We start from the raw sequence: 23,828 nt of genomic DNA on the forward strand, positions 1-23,828 counted from the left end.
AGAAGAATAAAGAGGGTGGTGTGATCAAGGATGATAAGGACTAAGAAAACACCAATTGTTACAATTGTTACTGTTAATCTTGATATTCAAGAGCACTGTGGTCTACCTGGGAAATGGATTTCCTCACATATTCTGAAATTCATTCTTTAAGACTTTATATCCCAAGATACTCACGTAAAAAATGAGGAAAGAGAACCTTGGTTGGTTCCAGAGTGCCCTCTCTGGAACTGGAACACTCAGCTGCCAATTGGTTTCCAGTATTCCTCACCCACTTGGGCATGACAGGACCCTGTGCTGTTTCTTCTTCTTTGAAATAAGGACAATAGTTTACTGCCTAGGATTGTTTTAAGAATTAAATGAGTTAATTATTGTATAGTACTTAGAACAATGCCTTGAACATAGTAGGTGTTCAATAAATACCAGCTACAGTATAGTAACTTTTTTTTTTTTTTTTTTTTTGACGGAGTCTCACTCTATAGCCCAAGCTGAAGTGCAGTGATTGGATCTCGGCTCACTGCAACCTCCGCCTCCGGTGCTCAAGCAATTCTCGTGCCTCAGCCTCCCAAGTAGTTGGGACTACAGACACGCGCCACCACCCCCAGCTAATTTTTTGTATTTTAGTAGAGACAGGGTTTCACCATGTTCCCCAGGGTGGTCTCGAACTCCTGAGCGATCCACCCACCTCGGCCTCCAAAAGTGCCAGGATTATAGGCTTGAGCCACTGTGCTTGGCCAGTAACCCATTTTTAAGGCCCAGGTGAAATAGTTTTTCTATTTCTATGATTTTCTATTTCTATGATTAAATAGTATTTAATCAGACACTTCAGCTGCATATACCTCCCACAGCTCATTGATGATACAACAGTTCGCACAGGGCCTGGCACACATGCTAAAGGCTCAGCAGTATTGATAATCACCCACACTTACAAAGCACTATGGGCCAGACACTGCTGTGCTTTCTTTAAGATATCAACTCATTTAACCCACCCTAAAAACGCTGAGGTTCCCAAAACTGGCATATCCTCATGTTACAGATACAGAAACTAAGACACAGCCGGGCTAAGTAATTAATCTAAGCTTACACAAATAGCCGAGACAGAGCCAGGACTTAAATCCAGGCAGCCTGTTTCACAGTCCCTGCTCATAACCATGGTGCTGTATAGTTCCAAACATCTTAACTAATGAGGACAGCATTATTTCTCAAGGTGCACAGCACAGAGAACTTCAAAAATTAGACTCTTAGTAAAACACCATCTTTTTTTTTTTTTTGAGACAGGGTCTTGCTGTGTTGCCCAGGCTGGAGTGCAGTGGCGTGATCTGGGCCCACTGCAACCTGCACCTCTCAGGTTCAAGAGAGTCTTGTCTCAGCCTCTGGAGTTGCTGGGACTACAGGCAGGCGCCACCGCGCCCAGCAAATTTTTTGTATTTTTAGTACAGACGGGGTTTCACCATGTTGACCACGCTGGTCTCGAACTCCTGACTTCAAGTGATCCGCCCGACTCGGCCTCCCAAATTGCTGGAATTTATTCCAACACCTCATTCATTCATTCATTCATTCGAGACAGAGTCTAGCTATGTTACCCGGGCTGGTCTCAAACTTCTGGGCTCAAGGGATCTTTCTACCTCAGCCTCCCAACGTGCTGAGATTACAGGGACACGCCACCGCGCCAGCCCGAACATCTCTATCTTAAACCCAGAAAAGTGACAGAGGAGTGTCTCCCCTACAAGATGATGACCAGCCCTCCAGACCTGAGCCCAGGTGTGATTCCAAGGCCCCTGTACTGGGGCCAGACAGGGAGACTCGCTCTCAGGGACTTCCCAACCAGCACCATCTTCTCCCTGAGGGAATGGCGAGGGAGCGCGGGCCCGCCCCGGCCCTGCCTCCGCGCTCGCGCTCGACGGTGTCCTGAAGCGCGCTCCCGGGGAGGTGTTGCAGCCATGGCGACGGCAGCCGGCGCGGCCTACTTTCAGCGAGGCAGTCTGTTCTGGTTCACAATCATCACCCTCAGCTTTGGCTACTACACAGTAAGGGCAGCCGCTGGAGCGCTACGGTCTGACGAAGGAGCGAGCGCTCGGTTCACCCCAGGACCTGGGCCCACAGGCCGCGGGCCGGGGGAAGTCGTGCAAGCACAATCCCGACTCCCGCGCGCTGGGAGCGGAGGGGAGGGGACCAGACTCCGCAATGAGAGCAAGCATACTGGTCCGCCAGGGTCTTGGGCGGGCGCCTAGGGCCCTGAGAAACCGGCTAGCCAGGCTTTTCTTATATGGGGGCGGGGACGGCTGGGGAGCTCCCAGCCAGCTCTGTGTCTGGGTTTTTCAAGAGGATGGTGAAGTCGGAGGCCAGCAATGCGGCTACCGCCTATTTCCGTCCAGCAAGACCCTTGCCCTCTCTGGTCACAGTCCTGGGGCTGGGCTACTTCGCGGTGAGGCGTGGGGTGGGGTGGGGCGGGGCGGGGCGGGCCTCTGTTTTGGCCCGCCGGGCCCTCGTAGGGCGAGGGGAGCTGTGGGAACGGGGCCTGTGCGCACGCGCATCTGACGGTTGTCTAGGTTACTCATGTAAGCGGAAATTCGGTGGGCTCTTAGGATAGTTTCTGCTTTCTAGTGTTCCTGTCTTTGGGTCCTCACCTCTGCATGGTTACTAACGGGTTATCCGAGCCTAAGCCTCTCACGAAGCGGAAAGTCAAGTTAACAGACTGCCATAGGCCTGCCAAGTCAGAATAGGGCTTCCGAAGCAGAATGTTTGAGCCAATAGGAATTGTTTGGAAAACGGGGATAAATCTAAAGGATGGGTAGGATTTAAGTGGTAAGGGAGGATAAAGAGGCTATAACTGTTCTGACATAGGTGTGGAAGCAAGAAGAAAGCTGTACCTAGAAAAAGAGCGACGTTTGTTTGGCTGAGAAATAATCTGTTTAAAGGATAACGAGAAAGATGCGTGGAAAAGTAGGTTGGGGGCTAAGGTGGTAATTTTGTGTTTTTTTGAGACGGCGTCTCGCTCTGTCACCCAGGCTGGAGTGCAGTGGGGCGATCTCGGCTCACTGCAACCTCTGCTTCCCAGGTTCAAGCGATTCTCATGTCTTTACCTGTAGCTGGAATTACACTATGCCCGGCTATTTTTTTGTGTTTTTAGTAGACATGGGTATTGGTGAGGCTGGCCTCGAACTCCTGACGTCAAGTGATAAGGTGGTAAAATTTTGAAGGAAGGCGAAGCTATTTGGATATACCAATAGATCCTGGAGATTGGAGATTTGTCTTGTCCACAGTGTTGTTTGTTGGTGTCAAATCTGACAACCTATGTCCTGATTTCCCCATATGTACAATGGAGGTGTTGAACTGAAAATTTTCAAAGATGCATTTCTGTTCTACGATTTAGTGTCTGTGACTAGTTAGAATATAGTTGGAGGAAAGCTTTGGGGACTTCAAACTGGGATCTTGTGGAGCTGGCAGATGCTCCCCTTTCCCTTTGGTTTGGGAGGATGCAGTGATATTTGTGCATTATTTAACTTTCAGATGTGAAACAACATCGTGAGAGAGGTAGTACTGCTCTTGACAAAGATTTGAATGGGACAATACATTTTGAAACTGTTGAGTTATTCTCAGAAAAGTCTTAGCTCACAGAAGTTACAATACAGAGGCTGAAAGTTAAGATTACGAAAAATTTATGTGATTAAGCAGTTGCTATTAAAATGTCACAACCTTGTCTCGCTTATTTTCCATCTCTATGCAGTGGATCATTCTCAGTTTTAGCCGTACAAAAAGGGAAAGCCGAGAAAGGAATTCTAAATTAAGCAGAGGTTTGGCTGGAGCCAGTTTCTGCAGTAAAGAAACTAGCCAAAGCACATGAACTCAAAATTTGCTAATATCTTTTATAAAATAATGGTTTTGGTGGAATGTATTAATAGGAGTCAGCCAGGCATGGTGGTTCACCCCTGTAATCCCAGCACTTTGGGAGGCCGAGGCGGGCAAATCGCTTGAGCCCAGGAGTTCGAGACCATCCTGGGCAACATGGCAAAACCTCATCTCTACACACACACACACACAAAATTAGCCATGGGCAGTGGCTCACACCTGTAATCCCAGCACTTTGAGAAGCCGAGAAGGGCGGATCACCTGATGTCAGGAGTTGGAGACCAGCCTGGCCAACATGGTGAAACTCTGTCTGTATTAAAAATACAAAAATTAGCTGGGCGTGGTGGCATGCACCTGTAGTCCCAGCTACTCTGGAGGCTGAGGCAGGAGAGTCGTTTGAATCCGCGAGGCGGAGGTTACAGAGAGCCGAGATCGTGCCACTGCACTCCAGCCTAAGCGACAGAGTGAAACTCCATCTAAAATAAATAAATAAATAAATAAATAAATAAATAAATTAGTCAGTCGTGGTAGCCATGCCTGTATTCCCAGCTACTTGGGGAAGCTGAGTTGGGAGGATTGCTTGAGCCCGGGAAGTCAAGGGTGCAGTGAGCCGTGATCATGCCACTACACTCAAGCCTGGGTGACAAAGCGAGATCCCTTCTCTACAAAGAAAACAAAAGAAGACAAGGAAGAAAAAAAGACTAGGAGTCATCCACTGTGGGCACTGAGTCTGATAACCACATACTTTCCTCAGCATAAGTCTCCCAGTAGAGTTGCTTTTAGAAAATAGAAGTCATCGTGGCACACTAGGTCATGCCTGTAATCCCAGCACTTTGGGAGGCCAAGATTGGAGAATTGCTTGAGCCCTGGAGTTGGAAACCATCCTGGGCAACACAGTGAGACCCCATCTCTATATACAATTTTTAAAAGTAGCTGGGCATGGTGGCACACACGTGTAGTCTCATCTACTTGGGAGGCTGAGGTGGGAGGATGGATTGAGCCCAGATGGTAGAGGCTGCAGTGAGTCATGATCATGCCACTGTACTCCAGCCCCAGCAGTGGAGTGAGACCCTGTCAAAAAAAAAAGAAAGAAATAAAATAGAAGCCAAGAATGGAGACCCAAATGACTGTTCAGAGTTTCTTCAGTCTGTAGTAATTTTTGTATTGTTTCACAGCCTTTCTCAAAAACAAAAACAAAAAACAGGTTTTAAGTGACCTAATAGGTATTCTGTGTCTCTGGTTCTCTTTCAGTGGGTTGTCTTCTGGCCTCGGAGTATCCCTTATCAGAACCTTGGGCCCCTGGGCCCCTTCACTCAGTACTTGGTGGACCACCATCACACCCTCCTGTGCAATGGGTAAGGAGAGCTGCACAAGTGGACTGTGGACACTGGAGCTCTGGTCTCATGGGAAACCTGGAAGGCCTGCAGCTGCCTTTTGGTATCTAAGAGTAGTGTCGGTTCACATTAAGGCACTTTTCTTTTTGAGATTGCTGTGTTAGATTTCATCAGCAGTTAACTATCACCTTAAAAAAGATTAACCTTTTTTTTGGTTTCAGGTATTGGCTTGCCTGGCTGATTCATGTGGGAGAGTCCTTGTATGCCATAGTATTGTGCAAGTAAGTCTTTGAAGTAGGTGCTTGTTGCCTTTCTCTTAGTAGCTAATATAAATTGAGAGTAGCCACATTTAAATAATTCACACACTTGTAGGCTGAGAACATTCTCAGGGTAGAGCGGAATCCCCATGCCTGATACTGAGCCTGGAGCAGAGGCAGTACCCAGTAAATGTTTGATGAATGCATTCATTTTGTTTATGTTGGTTAACCAATTACTTAGTTATCTAATTCAGATGACTTTTGTTATTTTTTAACAAATTTTCTGGGTAGCCCCAACTAGACCAAAAGACTAGGAATAGGAGCCTGGCTTCTAGTTTACAAAAGAGCTAAGTGACTGACCTAGGCCGATGACTCACAATCCTTGTTTTCCAATTGAGCCACCTGAGGAGCTTTTTCAAAATACACACGTCTGGTTTCCAGACCCAGAGATTCTGATTGGGTAAGTCTTGCCTCAGAGATAGGAATGTGCTCTTTTTAAAAGCTCCACAGATAATTCTAGGATGCAATGCTAGTTAAAAGCCCCCAAACCAGACCCCACTCAGGAGATGCTAGTATAGGTTAATACTGTGTGAGAATACAAGAAAAAATTATATTTGTACTTTATATAAGCATATACAGAAAGTAAGGTACAATGAAAAACATGGTTATGGAAATGCCAAATTGCTTTTTTCCAATTAATTTCTGGTCAAGATAATAATTAATTGAGTTAATTTCTGGTCAAGATATACTATCACCTCTATTATTTTTCTATTCTAAAAGTGGAAAATAAGATACTCTATTGCTATTACTATGTTTCAATAATAAAAATAATCAATATTGATTGGGTACTGCTATGTCAGAGACTGCTAAGTATGTTAAATAGAATGATCTTACTCTGTTTTCTTGTTTATTAAACAAATAAGCTAGACTTTTTTTTTTTTTGAGAGGGAATCTTGCTTTGTCACCCAGGCTGGAGTGCAGTGGCGCAATCTTGGCTCCCTGCAATCTCTACGTCCTGGGTTAAAACGATTCTGCCTCAGCTTCCCCAGTAGCTAGGATTACAGAAGCCCACCACCATGCCCGGCTAATTTTTGTATTTTTATTAGAGACGTGGTTTCACCATGTTGGCCATGCCAGTCCCGAACTCCTGACCTCTCAGGTGATCCGCCTGCCTTCGCCTCCCAAAGTGCTGGGATTATAGGCATGAGCCACTGTGCCTGGCCACAAGCTAGACTTTCTATGAAGAGGAGCAGAAAGTAACTTTATTCTTTCTTTCTCACCCCTCTCCAAGTAAATTTGTTTTGTAGATCGTTCCCCACCTTCCACCGTATCTCTGGATGGAATTTCAAACAGATCGTAGGATTTCCAGTCACCATCTGATATTATCTATGCTAGCCCAGTCTATTGTTAAAACTATAAACTTTCTTCTAATTCAAAATGTCTGTTTTCATCCAGCTGGGGCTCAGGAGCCTGCAGTGGGGAGAAGGGTGCAGTTGATATCTTCTCTTGCACTTCACCTTCTCCTCTATTCACTAATAATCGCTGCTTGTGGTCCCTTGGGATAGTGGGAATAGTTAGGGAGAACAAGGCTCAGCCTTAAATAGCTGCTGCTGGCCGGGTGCAGTGGCTTACACCTATAATCCTAGCACTTTAGGAGGCCAAGGCGGGCAGATCATTTGAGACCAGGAGTTTGAAACCATCCTGGCCAACATGACAAAACCCCATCTCTACTAAAAATACAAAAAATACTAAAAAAGCCAGGCATGGTGGTGCGTGCGTGCAGTCCCAGCTGCTTAGGAGGCTGAGGCACAAGAATCGCTTGAATCCGGGAGGCAGAGGCTGCAGTGAGCCAAGATCGCACCACTGCACTGTAGCCTGGGTGACAGAGCAAGACCCTGTCTCAAAAAAAATAAAAATTAAAAAAAATCAATAAACAGCTGCTGCCTTGTGATCAGGCAGCTAGGTACTGTGTATATTGCATATCCAGTATTGGCTCTTTCTCTCTAGAGGGGATGTGGTAGATTTTTGAGACACTACTCATCACCAGGGATCTCCCTTCTGCAGTTTCCTTGATGGTTCGTTCAGACATCCCCTCCAGCATGCCACTTGCAGTTTCACCCTCAGAGTCTGTGTTCTAGGGAGAATTACCCTTTTATTGAGATCACTTCCGTCCTTCAGGTGGGTCTGTGGTACAGGGTCCCTTTTAAACCTACTCATGTCCAGTGCCTTCTCCAGGATCTGTATGGCTCACAGTAAACAACTTCCGTATCCCTCCAGTGGGATAATCTACAAGTGCATGCAGTTCTCAGTATGGCGGTGCTTCCTTCTCTCCCAGCAAGCAGGCCAAACAGTGTTTACTCTTTGGAATCAGATATTAAACCCTTCCCCAAATTCCAGAGACTCATGTCAAGCTCTACAAATGGTTCTGTTGAGGCCATTCTCTGGGCTTGATTTGTGGGAAATGCCACAGCCCACTTGGACCTCTTTCCAATGACCTCTGCAGCATCGCAGTAGAATCTCGGATTGGAAGTGTCCGGTCCAGCCCCTCAACTTGGAATGTAGGAGTGTGTGACACCTATTTTGTTGTTGGCATTTGGAGTATCTGATGAAAACCAAAATACTAAAATTTTTATTTTTATTTTTATTTTTATTTATTTTTTTCTTTTTTGAGACGGAGTTTCGCTCTGTCGCCAGGCTGGAGTGCAGTGGTGCAATCTCAGCTCACTGCAACCTCTGCCTCCCTGGTTCAAGCGATTGTCTGGCCTCAGCCTCCCAAGTAGCTGAGATTACAGGCGCCCGCCACCAAGCCTACTTTTTGTATTTTTAGTAGAGACAGAGTTTCACCATGTTGGCCAGGATGGTCTTGATCTCTTGACCTCGTAATCCGCTCACCTCGGTTTCCCAAAGTGCTGGGATTACAGACGTGAGCCACCGCACCCAGCCCTCAAATTTAATATACAATTTTTTTGAAGGGCAGAGGGAGAACAGGCATAGAGGTTAGGTTACTCTTATGTACTTGAAATCATTTCTTTATGGTCTAACGTTAGAATGTATCATTAGTCACTATAAATCAGAATAAATATTCCTTTTGAATTATGAGATGAGTTGGGTACGGTGGCTCATGCCTGTAATCTCAGCACTTGGGGAGGCTGAGGCAGGCGGATCACCTGAAGTCAGGAGTTCGAGACCAGCGTGCCCAACATGGTTGAAACTCTGTCTCTACTAAAAATATGAAAAAAAAAATTAGGTGGGTGTGGTGGCACATGCCTGTTACCCCAGCTACTCAGGAGGCTGTGGCAGGAGAATCGCTTGGACCTGGGAGGCGGAGGTTGCAGTGAGCTGAGATCGTACCACTACACTTTAGCCTGGGCGACAAAGTGAGATTCTGTCTCAAAAAAAAAAAAGACAAGAAAAAGAAAGTGCCATTTTTGGTGAGGTGAGGGGGCAAAAAACCTTTTGCTATTTTGGTAGATTAAAAAGGGTATCTAGCCATTTTAACCTGTATTTATTTGATTACAAAGTAAGGTTCAACTCTTCTTTGAAAGGTGCTGTAATTCTTGTTACATAACAATACTTTAACAAGAAAAATAGAATGTTTTTTCCTTAGGGATAAATAAAATAGTATCTCTTTGAGGCCAATATTCATGTTCATTGTTACCTTTTTATAGTCTGGAGTTCCATTCAGAATATATGGCTTATTCTCTTAGTTCAGAAATTAGATTCTTGCTGCTTGCATACCCCAGTTGGCTCTGCAGCCCTTAGAAAGGTTTTTAAGGTTTTGCAAAAATTTGTATGTAGAGTAGATTTTATTACAATGTAGAAACAGAAAAGAAGTTCTTGACAAGTAGAAGTACTCTGTGACAGGGCAGCCTCGAATGACCAAAACAGGTAAATTGTGAAATTTTTCAAGTATCAGAGGTAACATTTTTTCCTAAGGCAGGAAAAAGTGTACTCACAAAGAGATTTTTGCATCTGCCTGGGTCTTGGTGGAATCATTAAGGGAAATGTGAATTAAATTAAGAAAACTTTCTTAAAAGACTTTTGTCTTTTAAATAGGCAAAAATGAGCTAAGAATACAGATAAAGGTATGCGAATGAGAACAAGTTATGATGACCCCAGGAAAACCCTTCTCCGGGTTACCTAGCCACCAACTGTGACCCTTCTGAAGGAGGAGGAAACAAGCACTGCTGTTCAGTGAGCCTGCTCTTCCAAGATGGCAACTCATCTTTATTTTTCTTTACTAAATATCATACACATTTACAGGATCATATGAATTTACTTTCCAAAACAAAATATTTTTGTTGTTTTGCCTATTTCAAAACAAACATGTTTGTTTTTAAAAGTTAATAATGTTGTGCTAAAAACTCAGCTAATAAAATTGAAAGTTGGCTGGGCGTGGTGGCTCACGCCTGTAATCACAGCACTTTGGGAGGCCAAGGCGGGCGGATCACCAGGTAAGGAGTTTGAGACCAGCCTGGCCAATATGGTGAAACCCCGTCTCTACTAAAATACAAAAAATTAGCCGGGCATGGTGGCGGGCACCTGTAGTCCCAGCTACTCAGGAGGCTGAGGCAGGAGAATCACTTGAACCCAGGAGGTGGAGGTTGCAGTGAGCTGAGATCACACGACTACACTCCAGCCTGGGCAACACAGCAAGACTCCATTTCAAAAAAAAAAAAAAAATTGAAAGTTGCTGGGCATGGTGGCTGATGCCTATAATCCAATTATATATATATACATATAGATATAATCTCTTTCATAATTGGTTTCCATTGTTATATATGCCTGTTTTAAATTTTATTTTATTTTTAAGAGATGGGTCTCACTCTATTGCCCAGGCTGGCCTTGAGCACCTGTGCTCAAGTGATCCTCCTGCCTCAGCCTCCCAAGTAACTGGGACTACAGGTGTGCCACTGTACTGGGCTAACATATCCCTATTTGTCTATGTCTATATATATAAACTTACCCATCCATTAATAACAGTGCATAGCATTCTGTTACATAGATATGCCTTAATGTATTTAAAAAATCTTTCTTCTGATGGACTTTTAAGTCTCTACTTTTTTACTATTACAAGCAATATGGCAGTGAACATTAATTTCATGCATTTGTCCCACTTTGGTATTTGTTCCCTTAGAAAAAAATTCCAAGATCTGGAATTTGAAGATTAAAGAATGAATACTTTTGGCTGGGCGTGGTGGCTCACACCTGTAATTCCAGCACTTTGAGAGGCTGAGGCTGGTGGATCACCTGAAGTTAGGAGTGCGATACCAGCCTGGCCAACATGGTGAAACCCTGTCTCCACTCAAAATACAAAAAAAAAAAAAAATTAGCAGGGCATGGTAGCGGGCACCTGTAATCCCAGCTACTCAGGAGGCTGAGGTAAGAGAATAGCTTGAATCTGGGAGGCGGAGGTTGCAGTGAGCTGAGATCACACCACTGCACTGTAGCCTGGGCAACAGAGCAAGACTCTGCCTAAAAATAAAACGAATGAATACTTTAAATTAAATGATATGTATTGCCATATTGCCTTCAAAAGTATGGAACTAATTTATGCTTCTAATTTAAGTATATGATAGTGCCCATTTCCCCACAATCTCACCAATACTCTTCAAATGGGCTGTCTGTCCTATTCTTACCTGTTTATAGGCACTCCTTGTTTTTTATGATCTTGAGTACTTTGTCCTTTAGGTGTCTTGAAAATATCCTTTCTCTCGGTCTTTTTATTCTGTTGGGCCTTTTGATAAACAGAAGTTTATCAATGTAGTCAGTTTTATTAATTTATTGATATTAAAGTTATATTCTTCTACAGTATCTTCTAACAGTTTTAGAATTTTTTTCTTTCACATTTAAGTTTTCAATCTACTTAGATCTTATTTTTTTTTAAGATCTTTACCTTTTCCATCTGGATGCCGTTATCCCAGAGCTACTTATTGAGACATTCAGTCTTCACTGATGTGCCCTATCTTATATCATACATACTTATATGTGTGGATCTATTTCTGAACACTCTATTCTGTTCCATTGGCCTGTTTATCCTTGGGCTAACACAACACTGTCTTAATAGCAGCAGCTTTATAATCAGTTATCTGACAAAGCATCTCCTCTCATCTTGTTCAATAGGATTGCCTTTGCCTACACCTTTGCATATTCTATGCATTGTCTTGTGCTACAAAAACCAAAAATAAAGATGTTGAGATTTTCATTGGATTGACCATGTGAAATAATTTGGAGAATATTGGCATATTTCCATTATGTTTTTTTCCTTTTTTTTTTCCTTAAGGTCAGGAAAGCATCAAATATTTCTATTATTGAGTCTTCTAAGTGATGAAATGATCTGTTTCCATTTATTTAGATCTCCTTTAATATATATGTAATTTTTAAGAGGTTTTACACATTGTTGTTACATTAATTTCCAGCAACATCTACTTTGAGATGTTATTATAAATGACTTTTTTTTTAAAAAAGATGGGGGGTCTCCAGGAGGCTGAGGCAGGAGAATGGCATGAACCCGGGAGGCCCCGCAGCTTGCAGTTAGCTGAGATCACGCCACTGCACTCCAGCCTGGGCGACAGAGCGAGACTCCGTCTCAAGAAAAAAAAAAACAAAAAAAAAAGATAGGGTCTCATTATGTTGCCAAGGCTGATGTCAAACTCCTGGGCTCAAGCGATCCACCTGCGTCGGTCTCCCAAAGTGCTGGAATTACAGGCCTGAGCCACCACACCTGGCCAACTTTTGTTGTTGTTTTTGTTTTTTGAGATGGAGTCTAGCTCTGTCGCCCAGGCTGGAGTTCAGTGGCATGATCTTGCCTCCCTTTGTTTCATTTTCTAATTTTCTAATGGTAGTTTGTATGAATATAGTCAATTTTTTATATTGACCTTATACCCAGCAATCTTGCTAAATAAATTTATTAAGTGTAACAGTTTATAGATTATTTTCAGTTTTTAGGTATAAAACTGTCCAGAAATACGGTTTTATTTCTTTCTTTCAATTCTGTATACCTTTTATTTATGTTTCTTCCCTTATTCTACTAGCTAGAACTTCCAGCAGTGCTGACCAGAAGTTTGCCTTGTTCTTGACCTCAAAGGAGAACTTTCAACATTTTGCATCATGTTTATTATAGAGTTTTGTAGATCTCCTGTGTCAAAATTAGGAAGTTCCATTGTATTTCTAACTTTGCTGAGAAGTTTTATTAGAAATGGATGTTGGGTGTGGATGCAGGTGGCTCACACCTGTAATCCCAGCACTTTGGGAGGCTGAGGTGGGAGAATCAGTTGAAGCCAGGAATTCAAGACCAGCCTGGGCAACAAAGCAAGACACTGTCTCTACAAAAAACAAACAAAAAACCTAGCCAGGCATGGTGGTGCGTGCCTGTGATGATCCCAGCTACTTGGGAAGCTAAGGTGGGAGGATAGCTTTAGCCCAGGAGTTTGAGGCTGCAGTGAGCTATAATTGTACCAGTACACTCCACTGTAGGTGACAGAGTGAGACCCCATCTCTGGGGTGGGGGTGGAAAAAGAATGGATGTTGAAATTTGTCAAATGCAGCCGGGCGTGGTGGCTCACGCCTGTAATACCAGCACTTTGGGAGGCCGAGGTGGGTGGATCACGAGGTCCAGAGATCGAGACCATCCTGGCTAACACAGTGAAACCCCATCTCTACTAAAAAAATACAAAAAATTAGCCAGGCGTGGTGGCAGGCACCTGTAATCCCAGCTACTCGGGAGGCTGAGGCAGGAGAATGGCATCAACCCAGGAGGCGGAGCTTGCAGTGAGCCGAGATCACGCCACTGCACTCCAGCCTGGGTGACAGAGCGAGACTCCGTCTCAAAAAAAAAAAAAAAGAAATTTGTCAAATGCCACTTCTGCATTTATTAAGATATTCATATGATCTTTCTCTTTTAATCTGTTACTGTAGAAAATTATATTGTTTTTACATATATTGTTTTTAAAGTTTGTTTTAAATAAAAGTCATCCAAGTGAGACTTATTTATGTACAGATAAGACTGTAGCAAGCCATTCCCTTCCATTGGTTCATCTTTTTTTTGCACTTCATTTTAGGCAGTTGAATTTGAATGACAATATAAGCAGGTGTTTATCATGACTGTGTGCCAGGCTCCTTCCTGAGCGTGTTGTGTGTATTATCCCATAAATCATCTCAGCTGACTCAGTGAGATAGCTACTGCTGTTCCTGTTTTTCAGATGAGAAAACTGATTCTGAGAGATACTGAGTGATTTGCCCAGGTCACAGCTGGTAGGTAGCCACGCTAGGATTTATATCTGGTCTATTTGCAAAACATTTGCTCTGAAACCATACCAGTGCTTTTTACTCCATCCGCTCATCAGAATCACATGAGAAACAGTCTTATAATACTGTGCCCTAGACAGTAGCCAGACTAGTTCTCAGGGAATAGTTTACCATCCAAAATACATTTGTTAGAAAACAAGAAAGATGAAAAATAAACGAACCATCCAAGATAAGAAGCCATAGAAAAGCAGCAAAATAAACCCAATGAAAGTAGTGGAAGGTATAATTTAAAAAATATATATATAGAAGACAATAACTCCCATGAAACTGTAAGATTAACATCTCGTGTTTAAATTTTGTTTTTTCTGTTTTAGACATAAAGGCATCACAAGTGGTCGGGCTCAGCTACTCTGGTTCCTACAGACTTTCTTCTTTGGGATAGCGTCTCTCACCATCTTGATTGCTTACAAACGGAAGCGCCAAAAACAAACTTGAAGTTGTCTGAAAGCTTGCTCTACACTTTTACATTCATCCTCATCTTTTTTTGTGTGGGGTAGAGGAGGTGCAGTAATTTACTCAGTGATCTTTCTACTTTCTAGAAACTGTCCTTCAAAGCTCTTTAAGACCCCCTCGTTAGTCAGTTTTTTCTCTTATATGCTCTGGTTGAGCTTGAATAGACCAGTTGTTACTTAAGAAAGAAACAGAGAAAGATTTTAGCTTTTCAGTCCTATTTGGCAGAGGACTTCAGCTACCTTCTTACAGTCTTTGGCTGTGTTGGTGCCCTCGTGTTCTCTGAGCTAAGCCACATACTAAATTGACTTTTTGGTTTGTATACCCTTGCTCCCGCCTTCGATGAAAACACCTTACCCTCACAACCACCATCTTTCCTCTCCTTTCTAAAGCTCTTTCCACCTTGCTGCACTAAGATAAAGTGACACTTCCACTATATGTCAATTCCACACACATTTATTAGGTAACTGTGAGGTAGGATCCTATCCTCTCAAACTTCCATTTCTCATGCTACAGAGAAAGATAAGGAAGATGAGCAAGTGCCTGGAATGGGGCAGGCTGAGCAGTCACACAGGCATAGAGGCACGCTGAGAACCCGGAGGGGAGACTGCAGAGTGCCTTCCCTGATGCTGCAGCCGGAAGTGATCCTTCCCTCCACCTGGCCCCTGGGACACTGTGCTCTGCAGTGTGCAGGGCCTGATGGCACTGCTAGATTGCTCCTTCAGCTCAGGGCCACAGCTTAAACAGCTTTACCTTTCCCCTCAGCACCTGTCCCACTATCTTGCACACAGGTGCTCTAACCATGTTTATTGAACAAAGGAGGGAAACTGATTTCACTTTCACTTGTTCATTATCATTCCAATTTTTATGTGAAAATGGCACAACCCATTTGGGGTACCCTCATCCCAAAAGAAAAGCCCAAGTCTACCTTTGACTGGTACCACCTTTTTTGTGGTTTCCTTGGTGAGAAACCTTTATCTTTTTCATACCTTTCTATTCTCAATCACTTCTCCAAAAGTGTCTCTTTCCAGCTCTGATTTATTCAAAACACAAGCATTTCTGTTTAGAGATTCTAGCCCATGGGTTATCTGGCTAGTTATTACCTCTCCTGTTCACTTAGTTATACTTTATTATTGCTCACAGGTTGGGGAGGCAGAATGACTCTGTCACCACTAGGAGCCATTAGGGCTTCTTCCCTGGAGGACTGCCTGCTTGCTTTCTGGGGACACTAGCCCTCATTTCCCTTCTGTGGTACAGTGGGGCAAGTTATTTGTATTAAGCAAACATTTATGGGAAACAACCCCCTCCCCAAAACGGAGCCCCCAAGTAAAGCACAACCCTGAAAGATTATGAACTATGAATTGTCTCTAGTAGAGATAAATTTCTGCAAATGTATCTCAGTCTTCCCTCTGTTTCTCTGGTGATTAAGAAGTTCCTTTTTGGTAAGGAAAAGGATTTTTAACCATAGAGTTAGGCATCATGGAAATTCAAACCAGATTTCTTAATACCTGGTCTTCCTCAAAGAGAAAGAATAACAGTAATAGTGGTGCTGGGAACAATATGGCAGATTATTGAATGAAACTGATTAACTTGAATAAAATGCTGTGAATTATGTCTAGCTGAATGCTTTTCTTGTATTTGTCAGTTTTAACATTGATGCACATTTGATACTTTTTCTCAAATAGACTCTACTAGGGAACAGTTTATACACTTCAGATATCAGTTTGTTTTTCACTGATAAAGAAATGCAAAACACTGTGGTTGTCGGGTATATACGTATTATATTTTAGAACTGTCCATGTCCCACTTACCTCCTCCACATACAAGGAATCACTAGGGTGGACATGAGTGTCTCCTTTTCATTGTAGGATTGTCTCCTTTTTGTTTCTGTTTTTATTCAACATTTGATAAAGTCTATGCACTAAGTAAGGAGTGTTCTGGCATTTTTTTAAATGCATGAAGTCCGGTATGCATCACTTAACAATGGGGATGCCTTCTGAGAAATGCACTATTAGGTGAGTGCATTGTTGTGCAGATATCATAGGGTGTACTCACAAACCAAATGGTAGAGCCGACTACACACCTAGTTTATATGATACAGTCTGTTGCCCCTAGGCTACAAACCTGTACAGCATGTAGAGTAGTACTGAATACTGAAGGTAACTGTAACACAGTGGTAAGCAGTTGCGTACTAGCTTTTCTTTAGGATGGGATTAAAAATAATATATATATATATTTTGGGAGGCTGAGGCAGGCAGATCACCTGAGGTAAGGAGTTCAAGACCAGCCTGGCCAACATGGTGAAACCCCGTCTCTACTAAAAATACGAAAATTAGCCAGGCATGGTGGCAGGTGTCTGTAATCCTAGCCACTCAGGAGGCTGAGGTAGGAGGCAGGAGAATTGCTTGAACCCAGGAGGCAGAGGTTGTAGTGAGCTGCGATTGCAACATTTCACTCCAGCCTGGGCAACAGAGTGAGACTCCATCTCAAGCAAAACAAAAAAAATAGCTAAACATAGAAAAGATACTGTAAAAATGTGTTCCAATCCTATGGAACCAGTGTCATATGTGCTGTCTGTGATTGATCAAAATGTCAATACGCGGCCGGGTGTGGTGGCTCACACCTGTAATCCCAGCACTTTGGGAGGCCAAGGCGGGCGGATCAGGAGGTCAGGAGATCGAGACCATCCTGGCTAACATGGTGAAACCCCGTCTCTACTAAAAATACAAAAAATTAGCCGGGCATGGTGGCAGGCGCCTGTAGTCCCAGCTACTCGGAAGGCTGAGGCAGGAGAATGGCATGAACCCGGGAGGCGGAGCTTGCAGTGAGCCAAGATTGTGCCACTGCACTCCAGCCTGGGCAACAGTGCAAGACTCCAACTCAAAAAAAAAAAAGGTCAATACACAGGCACGCCTGTATAAAATCCTATCATCTTATTTGGAGTATTATCATGGCTTAGATGTGAAGGGGGATCTAGTGAGCAAATGATGCAGATCATTCCTTTCATAGACCCATAAACATCTCAGCGAGGTGAAGTAACTTACCCAACACCACACAGAGACGCATGATTCTGGGCCTCATGTTGCCACTTCCCCCATCACCCCTGAGTTTAGTAGTAAGTCTGTGAAGCAAAAAATTTAAAAATGGAGACATCTTGGCTTTGTGTGGTAGTCATGGTGGTGATCTGGGAGAAAGAGCTTTATGTTGCATTTGGATGAGCAAAGGCCAGAGGCATCTTGGTGGAAGCAACCATGGAAAAAAAACAGACTAAACTGTTTTCTTACCCACCCCTTAGATTTCCAAACTACGTATAGTTTGGAAAAATAAAAAAGAAAGGACAAAAAAAAACAAACAAACAAAAAAAACTAATGACCTCAGAACTTAATAGCAGGCCCAATTTATAAACTAACCGTGTTTCCTACATTCAACATGTTTATGGTTCCACGCAGTCTAAGCATGGTTTATGAGCCATGGTGTTAACATAAACCTGGGTTAGGTTTAAGAGGTTATATTCCAGATGTGTGAAGAGGCTTCTTAGCAAAACAACTTGCCATCTCAGAGAGCCCTTATATCTTTACACTGAAGGTCTACAAACGAACACAAAAGAGAAGTCAGAGAACCTGCAACTGAGGTCAGAGAACACAGTGCAATCAAATTTTTATCTTGCTAGGGCCCTTTCTGGAGTCTCATTAATTAAAGCTCTTAGTTTAGCAACCTGGTTGTGAGTATTTTTCCTTTTTTGTCAGCACAGTGAAAAAAAATGCTAGTAGGGTAGCTGGGTAATACACTTGTAAGACCATGGAAATGTTCTCTCTGCCAGGCTCCTTGTCCACAACAAATTGTGAATTATGTTTCTGTTTTCATCCACACTGGACAATAAGAGTCTTTAATGTTCACATTTCTCTTCTTCAAAAGGACATTTGTGCTCCGAATCCCCAGTAAACATTTGAAAACCCTATTCAAAATACTGTATTTGCAATTTCTGTGAAACATTTTAAGATGGCTTCCAAGCTTTTATAAAGGATTATAAAATTGCCTCATTTCTATTTGTAGTAAGTCATAATGTTGGATTAAGGGAAATACTTTTGGTATACAATGAATACTGTTCAGTTACATTGGTGTGGGAAATGGAAAAGTAATTTTTAAAAGTAAGAAAGACAAATGCTGTTGAGGAAAATATTCATGAAATAACTTTTACTTACCTTTTCCTTGTATTAATACATTGCACAGGATGAATCGCTACTAAAATTGATGAAATCTTAACATTGTTATAAATAAGAGGAATAGCATCTATAATATAAGGTAGGGAACAGTTCCCTAAACCTCAAGCACATAGAGGCCACCTCCACAACTTTAATCACGTCTACACTCCATCTGAATTTATTATTTATTATTTAAAGCAATTCACTTTTTTTTTCTTTAGACTGAGTCTTGCTGTATTGTCCAGGCTGGAGTTGAGTGGCGTAATCTCGGCTCACTGCAATCTCCACCTCCCAGGTTCAAGCGATTCTCCTGCCTCAGCCTCCCAAGTAACTGGGATTACAGGTGCCCATCACCACGCTCGGCTAATTTTTGTATTTTTAGTAGAGATGGGTTTTCACCATGTTGGCCAGGCTGGTCTCAAACTCCTGACCTCAAATGATCTGCCGGCCTCAGCCTCCCAAAGTGTTGGGGTTACAGGCATGAGCCACTGCACCTGGCCAGAAATTCACTTAAAAAAAAAATTCCTAAACAAGAATAACTATGAAGTCCCAGGCTTGGTTTGTTCATTATATTTTTTCTAATACGTACGAGAAGAAAGGATAATTATTACCTAAAATACCATGCCTACTAGTGATACATTTGACACACTTAAAAATCAGAAAGTATTACCCTACTAGTTGAGGCTGAAGCATGGGATTTAACCTGGCTCTAGCCACAGGATTTTAGACAAGTTTGTTTCTGGACCTCAGTTTCATCATTAAAAGAATTGATGTTTTAGACTTGAAGCCTTTGCCCATGCCTATGTCCTGAACGGTATTGCCCAGGTTTTCTTCTAGGATTTTTATGGTCCTAGGTCTTACGTTTAAGTCTTTGATCCATCTTGAGTTGATTTTTGTATAAGGTGTGAGGAAGGGGTCCAGTTTCAGTTTTCTGCATATGGCTAGCCAGTTTTCCCAACAACATTTATTAAATAGGGACTCTTTTCCCCATTGCTTGTTTGTGTCAGGTTTGTCAAAGATCAGATGGTTGTAGATGTGTGGTGTTATTTCTTGGGCCTCTGTTCTGTTCCATTGGTCTATATGTCTGTTTTGGTACCAGTACCATGCTGTTTTGGTTACTGTAGCCTTGTAGTAGAGTTTGAAGTCAGGTAGCATGATGCCTCCAGCTTTGTTATTCTTGCCCAGGATTCACTTGGCTATGCGGGTCTTTTTTGGTTCCATATGAAGTTTAAAGTAGTTTTTTCCAATTCTGTGAAGAAAGTCAGTGGTAGCTTGATGGGGACAGCATTGAATGTATAAATTACTTTGGGCAATATGGCCATTTTCGTGATATTGATTCTTCCTATCCATGAGCATGGAATTTTTTTTCCATTTGTTTGTGTCCTCTCTTATTTCCTTGAGCAGTGGTTTGTAATTCTCTGTGAAGAAGTCCTTCACATCCCTTGTAAGGTGTATTCCTAGGTATTTTATTCTCTTTGTAGCAATCGTGAATGGGAGTTCACTCATGATTTGGCTCTCTGTCTGTTATTGGTGTATAGGAATGCTTGTGATTTTTGCACATTGATTTTGTATCCTGAGACTTTGTTGAAGTTGCTTATCAGCTTGAGGAGATTTTGGGCTGAAACGACGGATTTTTCTAAATTATACAATCATGTCATCTGCAAACAGACAATTTGACTTCCTCTCTTCCTATTTGAATACCCTTTATTTCTTTCTCTTGCCTGATTGCCCTGGCCAGAACTTCCAATATTGTGTTGAATAGGAGTGGTGAGAGAGGGCATCCTTGTCTTGTGCTGGTTTTCAAAGGGAATGCTTCCAGTTTTTTCCCATTCAGTATGATATTGGCTGTGGGTTTGTCATAAATAACTCTTATTATTTTGAGATATGTTCCATTGACACCTAGTTTATTGAGAGTTTTTAGCATGAAGCGGTGTTGAATTTTGTCAAAGGCCTTTTCTGCATCTATTGAGATAATCGTGGTTTTTGTCATTGCTTCTGTTTATGTGATGGATTACGTTTATTGATTGTGTATGTTGAACCAGCCTTGCATCCCAGGTATGAAGCCTACTTGATCATAGTGGATAAGCTTTTTGATGTGCTGCTGGATTCGGTTTGCCAGTATTTTACTGAGGATTTTCACATTGATGTTCACCAGGAAATTGGCTTGAAATTTTCTTTTTTTGTTGTGTCTCTGCCAGGTTTTGGTATCAGGATGATGCTGTCCTCATAAAATGAGTTAGGGAGGATTCCCTCTTTTTCTATTGTTTGGAATAGTTTCAGAAGGAATGGTACCAGCTCCTCTTTGTACCTCTGGTAGAATTCAGCTGTAAATCCATCTGGTCCTGGACTTTTTTTGGTTGGTAGGCTAATAATTACTGCCTCAATTTCAGAACTTGCTATTGGTTTATTCAGGGATTTGACTTCCTGGTTTAGACTTGGAAGGGTGTGTGTGTCCTGGAATTTATCAATTTCTTCTAGATTTTCTAGTTTATTTGTGTAGAGGTGTTTATAGTACTCTCTGATGGTAGTTTGTATTTCTGTGGGATCAGAGGTGATATCCCCTATATCATTTTTTATTGCATCTTTTTTATTTTTCTCTGTTTTCTTCTTTATTAGCCTGGCTAGCGGTCTGTCAACAAAAGCCAAAATTGACAAATGGGATCTAATTAAACTAAAGAGCTTCTGCGCAGCAAAAGAAACTATCATCAGAGTGAACAGGCAACCTACAGAATGGGAGAAAATTTTTGCAATCTATCCATTGGACAAAGGGCTAATATCCAGAATCTACAAAGAAATTAAACAAATTTGCAAGAAAAAAAAACTCCATCAAAAAGTGGGCGAAGGATATGAACAGACACATCTCAAAAGAAGACATTTATGCAGCCAACAGACATATGAAAAAATGCTCATCATCACTGGTCATTAGAGAAATGCAAATCAAAACCACAAGGAGATACCATCTCACGCCGGTTAGAATGGCGATCATTAAAAAGTGAGGAAACAACAGATGCTGGAGAGGATGTGGAGAAATAGGAACACTTTTACACTGTTGGTGGGAGTGTAAACTAGTTCAACCATTGTGGAAGACAGTGTGGCGATTCCTGAAGGATCTAGAACTAGAAGTACCATTTGACCCAGCAATCCCATTACTGGGCATATACTCAAAGGATTAGAAATCATTCTACTATAAAGACACATACACATGTATGTTTACTGCAGCACTATTCACAATAGCAAAGACTTGGAACCAAACCAAATGTCCATCAATAATAGACTGGATAAAGAAAATATGGCACATATGCACCATGGAATACTATGCAGCCATAAAGAAGGACGAGTTCATATCCTTTGCAAGGACATGGATGAAGCTGGAAACCATCATTCTCAGCAAACTATCACAAGAACAGAAAACCAAACACCACGTGTTCTTACTTATAAGTGGGAGCTGAACAATGAGAACACATGGACATAGGGAGGGGAACATCACACACCAGGGCCTGTCGGGGGGTGGGGGGCTAAGGGAGGGATAACATTAGGAGAAATACCTAATGTAGGTGACGGGTTGATGGGTGCAGCAAACCACCATGGCACACGTATACCTATGTAACAAAACTGCACATTCTGCACATGTATCCCAGAACTTAGAGTATAATAATAATAAAAGAATTGAAATGCCACTCAAAACCTGTGAGAACTTATAGACAAATTCAATAAAGTTGCAAGATACAAAGTCAAAATACAAAAATCAGTAGCATTTTCATACACCAACAACAAGTTATCCACAAACAGAAGGAAAGAAAGCAATCCCATTTACAGTGGTTAAAAAGAAGTTAAATACCTAGGAGTACATGCAACCAAGGAAGTGAAAGTTCTCTACACTGAAAACTACAAAACATTGGCGAAAGGAACTGAAGACGCAAATAAATGGAAAGACATGCCATGTTCATGTATTGAAAGATTTAGTATTGTTTAAATATCCATACCACCCAAAGCAATCTACAGATTCAATGCCATCCCCATCATAATTCGAACAATACTTTTTCTCAGAAATTTTTTTAAAAAGTCCTAAAATTTGTATGGCACTTTGGGAGGCTGAGGCAGGTGGATCACTTGAGGTCAGGAGTTCGAAACCAACCTGACCAATATGGTGAAACCCCATCTCTACTAAAAATACAAAAATTAGCCAGGTATGCTAGCCCCCGCTTGTAATCCTAGCTACTCGGGAGGCTAAGGCAGGAGAATCGCTTGAACCCAAGAGGTGGAGGAAGAGAAAGAAAGAAAAAGAGAGAAGAAAGGAAAGATAGAAGAAAGAAAAAGAGAGAAAGAAAGAAAGAAAGAAAGAAAGAAAGAAAGAAAGAAAGAAAGAAAGAAAAGAAAGAAAGGATGGAAGGAAGGAAGGAAGGAAGGAAGGAAGGAAGGAAGGAAGAGAAGAAAAGAAAGGAGGGAGGGAGGAAGGGAAACTTTGTAAACTGTAACATGTAAAGCACGAGTAGTTTTCCTGGAAAGTGTGGGATTGCCCACGATGCAGCCTGTGCTCCTCAAACTTGACCACACGGGTGGATCACACGGGATCTTGTGAAAAGGGGAGTTCTGATTAAGTGTGGAGCCAGTAGGAGATTCTGCATGATAGCAGGATCCCTGGTGATGTTAATGCTGCTGACCTGTAGACCACTTTGAGTAGCAAAATAGAGAAAATTTAAAACTACAAATCACATGGTTCAGCCTTGATTTCTGAGTCTTAGGGTTGATTTCTGTATGTACCAACACTGTCAATAAGAAAAACTGCTATGCACTGTTCCTGGGAGGTTAGTAGTTAATGCAAACAGTATTTGGAGTCATAACACAATCTGGCAAAGAGCGTTGTTCCAGGGCTGAAAATGCTGATGGAATTAGCCGACTCACCTATCTGCATATTCCTCCCTCCTGGAGAAGAAAAATTAGGGATTGGGTCTTTTGAAAGTAAAAAGAACTTAATACGTTTCAAATATTTATTTTGTTCTAGACACGGATATAAAATATCCAAAATCCACAACTGCTTTGAGGTAACCATTATCCCCACTTCATAGCTGAAGATACTACAAAATACTATAGATGAAGATACTGGCCGGGCGCCGTGACTCACACCTATAATCTCAGCGCTTCAGGAAGGTGAGGCAGGAGGATCGCTTGAGCCCAGGAGTTCAAGAAAAGCCTGAGGCAACATGGCCAGACCCAGTCTCCACAAAAAATTAGCCAGACGTGGCGGCGCATGCCTGTGGTGCCCGCTGCTTGGGAGGCTGCAGTGGGGGGATCACCTAAGCCCAGGGAGGTCGAGGCTTAAGTGAGCCGTGATCATGCCACTGCTCTCCAGCCTGGGCCACAGAGTGAGATCCTGTCTCAAAAAAGAGGAAAAGAAAAAGACAGTAACACCCCACCTCATTCATTCATTCTAA

At 42.3% G+C, this 23,828-nt stretch overlaps 1 protein-coding gene across 7 annotated transcripts; it reads left to right on the forward strand.

Moving 5' to 3' along the window:
• The first annotated feature begins 1,714 nt into the window (after positions 1-1,714).
• Positions 1,715-23,828, forward strand: TMEM254 (transmembrane protein 254). Of its 7 annotated transcripts, none has more exons than XM_004049665.5 (4): positions 1,715-2,024; positions 5,098-5,201; positions 5,402-5,461; positions 14,059-15,812. In XM_004049665.5, exons 1-4 carry the CDS (start codon positions 1,728-1,730, stop codon positions 14,177-14,179), a joined length of 582 nt encoding a protein of 193 aa, XP_004049713.3. In that variant the 5' UTR covers positions 1,715-1,727; the 3' UTR covers positions 14,180-15,812. The 7 variants fall into 7 exon arrangements, with proteins under 7 accessions (XP_004049713.3, XP_063566357.1, XP_055208421.2 ...); XM_063710287.1 differs by lacking the exon at positions 14,059-15,812 and adding an exon at positions 21,013-23,826 and having other exon boundaries at positions 1,879-2,024; XM_055352446.2 differs by having other exon boundaries at positions 1,888-2,024; positions 5,402-5,474; positions 14,059-14,135.

The sequence above is a fragment of the Gorilla gorilla genome, chromosome 8 (assembly GCF_029281585.2).
Source record: "Gorilla gorilla gorilla isolate KB3781 chromosome 8, NHGRI_mGorGor1-v2.1_pri, whole genome shotgun sequence".
NCBI classification, from domain to species: domain Eukaryota; kingdom Metazoa; phylum Chordata; class Mammalia; order Primates; family Hominidae; genus Gorilla; species Gorilla gorilla.

Coding starts and splice junctions, on each gene's coding strand:
- TMEM254 (XM_063710286.1), top strand. CDS start 2,264: ATGGGGGCGGGGACGGCTGGGGAGCTCCCAGCCAGCTCTGTGTCTGGG. Junction 5,202..5,401: donor CACACCCTCCTGTGCAATGG/GTAAGGAGAGCT, acceptor TTTTGGTTTCAG/GTATTGGCTTGCCTGGCTGA. Junction 5,462..21,012: donor TATGCCATAGTATTGTGCAA/GTAAGTCTTTGA, acceptor CTTCTTTATTAG/CCTGGCTAGCGGTCTGTCAA.